The 8,443-nt window shown below is 50.2% G+C and overlaps 1 protein-coding gene across 4 annotated transcripts in view; it reads left to right on the top strand.

The window, feature by feature from the left end:
- The first annotated feature begins 5,698 nt into the window (after positions 1-5,698).
- Positions 5,699-8,443, top strand: part of TEX15 (testis expressed 15, meiosis and synapsis associated) — a 94,644-nt gene continuing 91,899 nt past the window's right edge. For 2 of the 4 annotated variants that reach the window (XM_048849012.2, XM_048849014.2), the window contains exon 1: positions 5,699-5,995. In XM_048849012.2, the coding sequence (XP_048704969.2) occupies positions 5,930-5,995 (66 nt within the window). In that variant the 5' untranslated portion in view covers positions 5,699-5,929. Of the gene's footprint in view, positions 6,001-8,443 lie in introns of all 4 variants that reach the window. The other 2 variants (XM_048849008.2, XM_048849009.2) reach the window with 2 other exon arrangements.

Genomic DNA, 8,443 nt, shown 5'->3' with positions numbered 1-8,443 from the left:
GTGAGCAAGGGGTCGCAGTGCATCAGGTACTGCTGTTGTTCTGTTTCTTCAGTCATACACTGGCTCCCCCTCCAGTCAGAGTTCTCCATAGTTTGCAGAACATGGAAGCAAGGTAGCAGGAGTGGGAGGAGTCACATGGAGGAGAGATTGTGTGGAGATAGTGGGTGGGGCCAGATGGAGACAAGGTTACACGGAGGCAAGGCGAGGTGGTGGGTGTGGATAGGGCCATGAGGAAGTGAGGTCACACAGAGGCAAGGTGAGGTGGCAGGAGTGGTTAGGACGGTGTAGAGGCAAGGTCACACAGAGGTCAGGTGAAGTGGGTGGAGCCATGAGGATTCAAGGTCCCAAGGAGGTGAGGTGGTGGGAGCGGGTGAGGCTGGATGGAGAAGGGGTCATATAGAGGTGAGGCCACAGGGAGCTGAGGTGTGGGAGCAGGCCGAGCTGAATGGAGACAAGGTCACACAGAGGCAAGCGGGTGGTTCCGCCTGGAAGCAAAGTTGGGGCAGAGGAAGGGCTACATGGAGGTGAGGTGGGGGAGGGGAGATAACATGGCATGGATTTGGAAGGCTGTGTGTGTTCTTTCCAGGAAAAGTTGAAACATTATTGAGACATATCCCTCTGAATCTCCCTGTCCCTTTCTCTCCTTTTCCTACCATGTTGCAGGTAATCAGCTATCCTCTTCCTCTCCACTGAGGCCTCACCCTCCTTGTAGCGGTCCTGATACAGCTTTAAGTTCTTCCCCTCCATTTCACAGAAGTGGTCAGAGGGCTGCTCCCCAAGCTCCGTAAGATACACCACTCAGGACCACAGATGATTGTAGTGGAGGATTCCCTAACTGGTGACTGCTGGACTAAGCCATATGGTATCCAAAATGGTATAGGCACTGAGAGCCCCACCTGGCAGCTGATTCCTCTGAGGCCTGCACCCCTATTCCTCTGTGGAGTCCGCTAACTCCCAAAATTATAACCTCTGCCACGCTCTGATTGGCTCAGCTCTCAGGCTGTGCCTATATAAGACATGCAAAACGGCTTACCCATAATGGTGATTTTTCTGTACATCTTCAGAAACAAGTACTGAGCATGCCTAGTGTCTACCACACCTTTCTGGATGTTTCTGGATCCCTGTATCTGAGTTACCCTGTCCTGCTCTCTTCATTTGTACAAAGATTCAGAGGCTATGCACAAAAGACTGTCCCCTTCCTGACTGCTTCTTGCCCTTTCTTTGGGGGAGGCGGGGAATAGATTGCTGCAGGATAAAGCACATGAGTTACACTCTCAGCGGAACAATGCCACTGTTGTGAGATAAGGTAAAGATGATGATGTCACAGGAAATCATGATAGGCCACATATAATTATATGACCTTTCCCTTCCTGGGCCCAGCCTAACCCCATGTGCCTCCCGATCCCCAGCTGGTAGGCTCACCTTGCCTAGAGAGGGAAACCAATAGGATTTTAATGGCAGGCCCAGAACCCCTAAAGCAGTTACTGATAAGTAGCACCACTCCTAGAAATGATACACAGTGAGAGAGACAAGGTGGGTGAGGTAATACCTTTAATTGGATCAACTTCTGCTAATGCAAGAGACAAGCTTTGGGGCTTCACAGAGCTCTTCTTCAAGTCTGAAAAAGGTAACCCGTGTGTCACAGCTAAATACAAAATCTGCAGCCATCTCTCCCTGAACTCCACTTTAATGATGCTTTTTGTTAATATGTCCTCTGCAGGCTGCAGGCACGAGAGAAGATGATTGGCTAACATTCCACGCAGCAGAGGACAGTGGTAGATGTGGGCTGATACACCTGCTAATGGGATTTTATAAACACTTTATAGAGCAACTCATCACACACCAAGGTGGAAATTACTTCTCTTAAGAAAGCTTTGTATAACGGGTCAACACCATATCACTATATATCATTACTTAAACAATTACACTGAAAGAAAAGAATTCAGTCAATTCTTGGCTAGAAAACTAGGAAGACCCTAGAGAAAGCATTGCATTTATCACCATGCATAACACGGTATGACTTAGACAAAGACAGCAGTGTAGAAATTATGTCTTTCTTCTGCAGGGTTGACTAAGCATGAACTCACTGCTACTGAAAATAAAGTCAGTCCCTGGATGTTTAAATAGGAAAAGCTAAGACAGGGCTTTTTTAACATGTTGTTGGTCTTTCTGGGGTGTCCACTACAGTAATACCCATATGACAGCAAGCACTTACATAGCCTTCCATATTAACTAATCAGGCCTCACAACACATCTATGCAGAGGTGACACATAACTGCTGGGGGGGGGGTGCAAAATTGAAAGGTTCTGTACACCAGCACAACATCAACATCGGTGCACTAGTGCAAATTTACATTCAGCCTGGTCTAAACAGGAAAGGTTTTTCAACGTATTTTTCAGTATAACTATATGGGTATAACTAAACCATAAGAACGTTATCCACCCTGTTTTGTCTAAAGCAGCTTCAACATCTTCCCTTGTGAGTCATAGTATCCACACAGCACTGCACCTTTTAAAAATAAGCACATAGCATTCTGGACAGGTATTCCAGCATGCAATCTTCTGCGGCTAGACTCGATGCATTATGAGATGTTTATTGTGGTGGATTATGGGACAGCTATCAGAACCCCTGGGAATTCTGGGACTTAGGGGTCAAATCCCGTGATTCCATCCACATTATGCCATGATTCATCTGCTTTTTGCTAGCCAGTGTGGTTTTCAAACTGTTTCAGTTTCAAATAATTTTCACACTGCTGTCAGACTGCATGAAGGGAATAATGCTGAGCAGTGTGATCCTGAGAAAGAGGGTGCTCCAGAGGTACTGGCAATCATGCAGGCAGGTGGCGTTAGAGACAGGAGATTACCACCACTGTAACATCATGTGGATACTGCTAGAGGATGAAATGGCATAGTTACTTCTGTATGATGTTTTCCTGGAAAACATCACCCAGTGGAGCAATGCTTCTGGGCCCTAACCAGCACTAACTGGTGCTACAGGATAGTGCTGCAGACCTGGAATGGCCAGCAGACTTGTTTGAGTCTGCATTATGTCTTGTTCTCTCTCCAGTCAGTCCCTGCACTTCCTTCCCTCTCCTCACTCTCACCCTGCAGCATAAATCCTTCCCTCTACTCCTTCTTTCTCTTTGTTGTTTTGCCCTCTGCTGGAACTCATTTGTGTTCCAACAAACATCTCCTTCAGCCTTTCTCTTCCCTTGGAGATTTGCCAGAAACTCAGCTTCATGTGGGCCATGCTATGCTAGGAGAACAGAGAAACCAGACACATAGTTACTAGACTAATGTTAGCCACCATGCCAACAATGGTAAAATGTTACTTCTCTCCGGATGGTCTCAGTTTTGGAAATCCACTGTCTTGTGCTCTTCCCAGTCTGGGCACACTTAGAGATAGTAAGACTCTTTAAAGTTATTTTCCTTCTAATGTGGCACCTGCACCATTACCTATGTACAGTGTTTTTGGGCGTGGAATGGTGTATTCCAAGGGGCAGGCTAGTAATTCCATGTGCACTCCTGCAGGTTGTCCTTACAGTAAAGGATATTACCCTGAGGCATGTCCCCAAAAGGCAGAGATCCTGTTCAGAAAGGGAAAACGGACAACTGGGAAGATATGTAGCATTGTTTGTCCCCCGAGCTGTTGCTGGACTGAAAGGGAAACACTACCTATATAGATATTCCCAGGAAAGCAGCATTGCCTTGTAATGTGCATGACAAACTACACTGCTATCTCTGCCTAAAATTGTCATTTGATACCAGCTGTTCAGTGCAAAGTGCACTCCAAAGTCAATAGAACCTGTGATGCCTGCTCTTTAATGGGTTTAACAATGCAAAATAGTGCAACAAATGAGTATTTGGTGCAAAGCTCGATGTCTTTTATAACCCTTGCTACTGCAAATAGGACCTATGCAACATGAAATGCCTAAGAGAATCTCTGTAACCTAAGAGGCCAATTTACCTCATCTAACTTGGCCTGTCTGAAAATCTAAAAAAGCTCAGGACTGTTGGACACTGCTAGGCCTTTCCCTTCCCAGGAATAGTGCTTCTTTGCGGGTTCCTCCCGGTACCCGCCTGGTTTGAGACGTCCAATTCCAGAATCTTTGGTAAGTATTTAAACACTAGCTTTTATTACAGAAATGAAATCATAAACACTGGAACTCTATTGGTCAGGCAGAGTCACAGTGGGGCAATCTAGCTAGCAGATAACTCCTAGCCAGACAACTCCTTAACTTCTAGCCAGATAATGCCAAAGAACCAGTAACACTATACAGTATATATATTAACAACTGACCAATCAATACAGAGCATGAGGGAGTTATCGATAGGTAAACAGATTAACAAATCAGGAACTGTTGCTGGGTAAACTTGTAACTGTTGCTGGCCAGAGTAAGACTAGTACCTTTCACAGGAATCATAACCATAACAAGACTTTTGAGACCCACACTCATTAGGCCAGGAGACACTTCTGCACATGTGCAGATCCACAAAAGTCACACAGCGGATATCTTAACTGACAACCCCTAGGCTGCACTCACTTTTCTGGCCCTATACTGTTAGCGCAGCCTACAAGGACAGTGATCAAACTGGCTTTATGTGCACTTTCTACTGGGGTATCGCTTGCTTTTTCTTTTGGTATAATAAAATTGCCTTGGGTGCCATGTGTTGGTCTTTGCCGTTGGGGGGAAGACAGAGGGAAGCAGAGATGGTTGAGGGGTAGAGATAGGAAGCATCAACCAGTGGAGTGGTAATGGTACATTTTGGTCTATGGGATTACATTTTTTGGGGGGGGGGGGAGAGAGAGCTGTTCCTTATAGTACAACAGATTGCACCTGGTGGAGGATGGGGACGGGACATCCTGGAGCAATGGAGAATCTCATAGGTAACCAAAAAGAAAAGGAGTACTTGTGGCACCTTAGAGACTAACCAATTTATTTGAGCCTAAGCTTTCATGAGCTACAGCTCACGATGAACTGAGCTGTAGCTCATGAAAGCTTATGCTCAAATAAATTGGTTAGTCTCTAAGGTGTCACAAGTACTTCTTTTCTTTTTGCGAAGACAGACTAACACGGCTGTTACTCTGAAACCTGTCATAGGTAACCAGAGAGGCTAATCCAGATGTGAAGCAATGCAGCATGGGATAGTAGTAGGGACTACCTGAAACAGTATTGTTAACTTGAAATGGGGCTGTGTCAACACAAACCTCAATGTGGTAGAACTAAATAGTTATGTCACCCAAAGTGGATTAATTACAGCAAGATAAAACACAAGACAAAATGTAAACAAATCTTTTCTGTGTGGATGCAAAGTAGTTTATGCTGAAAAAATTAAAGATACCAAAAAATTCTCCTGTGTACACAAGACTTTGTACCAGAATAACAGGGAGTTACATCAGTAACTGTATTAGTACAGGGGTAATACTTTCCCATGTAGGCAAAACCAGGGCCTTAATCTCTCTAGATGTGTGCTGGGATTCTGGGAGTACTGTTAAGAGCGGCTGTAAAAAGTAGCCAGAAGAGTCATTTGCAGCGCACAACCAGTACACACACCACCAGGAACTCGGCTATGTGTACTTGAGTGCCATCTACTGGCACGTTCGTAATTATTTACATACCCTGCATATAAATATCCATCTCTTCCTGCCTTGGAAACGGAGTAATACACTAGACGGTATTTCAAACGACTGGGCAGCTTCTTCACAACTCCTCCAGAGTGTCTGTTTCCACTCTGAGCCCTTTTTTCTGCCAGATTTTCTGGCATCACTTTTACCAGCTCCGGAAGGTCGCCAGTCTTCCCTGCATGTGCACGCATCCCTGGGCGAGGGGCCTCCCGCGGGTTATCTCTCAAGAGCAGCTGCTCCCTGAGTGATTGTAGGAAAGGACGGTCGCGGTGGCACAGTTGTCCTTGTACTTCTGTCCCTGTAATGACCGCGGGTCACATCGCTAGGCTCCAGCGGCACTCCTCCTCCTTGCTGTCCTGCCTGAGAAATGTGAGGTGAGGGGCGCTGCAGGGGGGGGCGCTGGGAGCAGAGGGATGTGAGGGGGCTAGGTGGGGGGTTCAAAGGAGAGGGGGGTGAGGTGGTGGGTGCAGTGAGGGATGCAGCAGGCAGGGTGTAACCGTTTGTTTCCATTAACCTTCCTTGCTATCATCAGAGTCTCTGACCTTTGTCAAACCATCTTATGCTTGTTTTCACGGGAAACAAATCTAAACGCTGGGTGGCCAGGGGAGCTGGGGTCTAAGGCGGCACCAGCGAGCTGTGCGGTGCTGTTCCCGTGGGAACGGAGCATCTGGGAATTTGGTGAGTGCCCAGTGGGTCAGGGCCGGGGCACCCCAGGGGGACGCGGGGGTTGCAGTGTGCAGCTGGTAGCCTGCGTGAGTGGGGGCGCAGCAGAGAGGGGGTGCAAGGGGGAGCAGGTGCCGTGGGGTGACACAGGGGGAGGTGCACTGGGGATGCGGTGGGACGACCCCGGGGTGCAGCAGCGGGGGTGCAGTGCGGCAGCGGGACACGGGGCGCCCTGCAGCGGGGAGGCCGCGGGCGAGGCGGCCGGACCCCTCCCGCCCCCGCTCTCGCCCTGCCCGCGGCAGGGCGGGCGGCTCGGGGTTGCTGCGCCGGGCAGGAGCTGCTGGCAGCAGGTAACGGGATGAGGGAGGGTCGGGAAAGCGGTAACCTCCCCCCCCCCCCCCGCCCCCGGGGCTGCCGGGCCGGCCGGGGGACGCAGAGCCGCGGGTGGCGGGAGGAATCTCGGGCCCGGTGGGGCCGGGCCGGGCTGGCCGGGGTCCCGGGATGCGGAGCGCGTGTCCCCCGGGGAGCGGTGCTCTCCCTCCCGCAGGCCTGCTGCCGAGCGGCTCGCTCTCCCCCCCGGCCCGGCCCGGCCCGGCGCCCCGAGCGAGTCTCCCCCAGTGCCCGTCCCTGGACCAAGTCCCCGTGGGAGGGGTGACACGGGGGGGGTGCAGTGGGGTGCAGCGGGGAGAGGGTGACGGCCGGGGGTGCAGTAAGAAGGGCTGACGGGAGGTGCAGCAGAGAGGGGGTGACACGGGAGGTGCAGTGGGGAGGGGGTGACTCGGGTGCAGTGGGGTGCAGCAAGAAGGGGGTGACACTGGGGTGCAGCAAAGAGGGGGTGACGCGGGAGGTGCAGCGGGGAGGGGGGTGACACTGGGTGCAGTGGAGAGGGAGTGATGGGCAGTGTATCGCATTGGGTTGTGACCCAAGGATCTCATGACGCCAGCTGGCGGAAGGCACAAGTGTGCACCTGAGTTACAGGGATTCCCTGGGTCTGGTATGTACGTCCTAGTTGTTCACCAGAGAGCTTCATGTAAACTTTGTGCTGAAAGCCTGTGTCACACTGCTCCTTGGCATCCGTGCGAAATGCGTGTGCGGTTACTGGGCGCAGTGATAGGTGTGTATATATACTGGAAATGCAGGTTACCCAGAAGCAGATGCCTTAAGGCAAATTTCACCAGGCAGGAGATAGGGTCCCCTGGTGACCATTGTGTATTGTGTGGCTGACAATCAAAGTCAAATACTAGTGAAGAGATGCGAGGACTTCAGAAGAGACTCTGAATTTCTGGAAGAGATGAACAACACAGAATGGGGGCCCCTGTTTTCACGTGAAGATCGAAGGCCTGGTTTTGTATATCTGGTGTGAGAAATCCTAGCGTCCTTCAGTTGTGAAGTCAAGCTGCTAGTGGGCTTCATCTTATGAAAGGAGGGTCTCTGACCGCATCCTGGTTGAAAAATTTGGTGGGAAAGACTTTGGGTGAGCAGTACCTTATTAGACAAGAGGCAGGCATCTTGTTAGTTAAATTTAAGCTCTAGGATGTGTGTTGTGATATAATTTTATGTGTAAGCCTTTGTTTCCATTAATCTTACTTGCTGTCATTTGAATCTGTTATTTGTTAAATAATCTTATTCCTGTTTTCACTGTAAACAAATCTAAGTGCTGGGTGTTAAGCGTAGCTGGGGTTTAAGGTGTAACTAGCTAGCTGTGCTGTACTGTTCCTTTGGGAGCAGGGGATCTGGGAGTTTGGGGAGTGTCCAGTGGATCAGGGCCTGGGCACTCCAGGAGGATGCTAGAGGACACGGGCGTTGGAGCTTGCCTGTCAGTAGCCGGTGTGAGGGACATTGGAGCCCACAGGGGCTGAGAGGGGAGTATGTGTGCTGTCTGTGGTCGGGGTGCCAGGGAGCTGACCCCTGGCAAGCCCAGACTAGTCTCCCCCACGCTATGGGCAGGTGGTGGTGAGGTGCCTCACAACCCTGGGTACCCCGGGGAGTGTCACAGAGGTGTGGTAGGTGGGCCAGGCCATATTTCCTTCCAAGGTGGGTTGCTTTGGGTCCCACCCTGATTTCATTCACGTTGTCCGCAGCATGGTGGGGGGGGGAGGGTGGTTGTTAATGGGCTGGGGGAGGATTGGAGGAAGCAGCAGCCTCGCCCCACAG

Source organism: Caretta caretta, chromosome 4 (genome assembly GCF_965140235.1).
Source record: "Caretta caretta isolate rCarCar2 chromosome 4, rCarCar1.hap1, whole genome shotgun sequence".
Lineage (NCBI taxonomy): Eukaryota > Metazoa > Chordata > Testudines > Cheloniidae > Caretta > Caretta caretta.
This window is presented reverse-complemented; position numbering and strand designations above follow the sequence as displayed.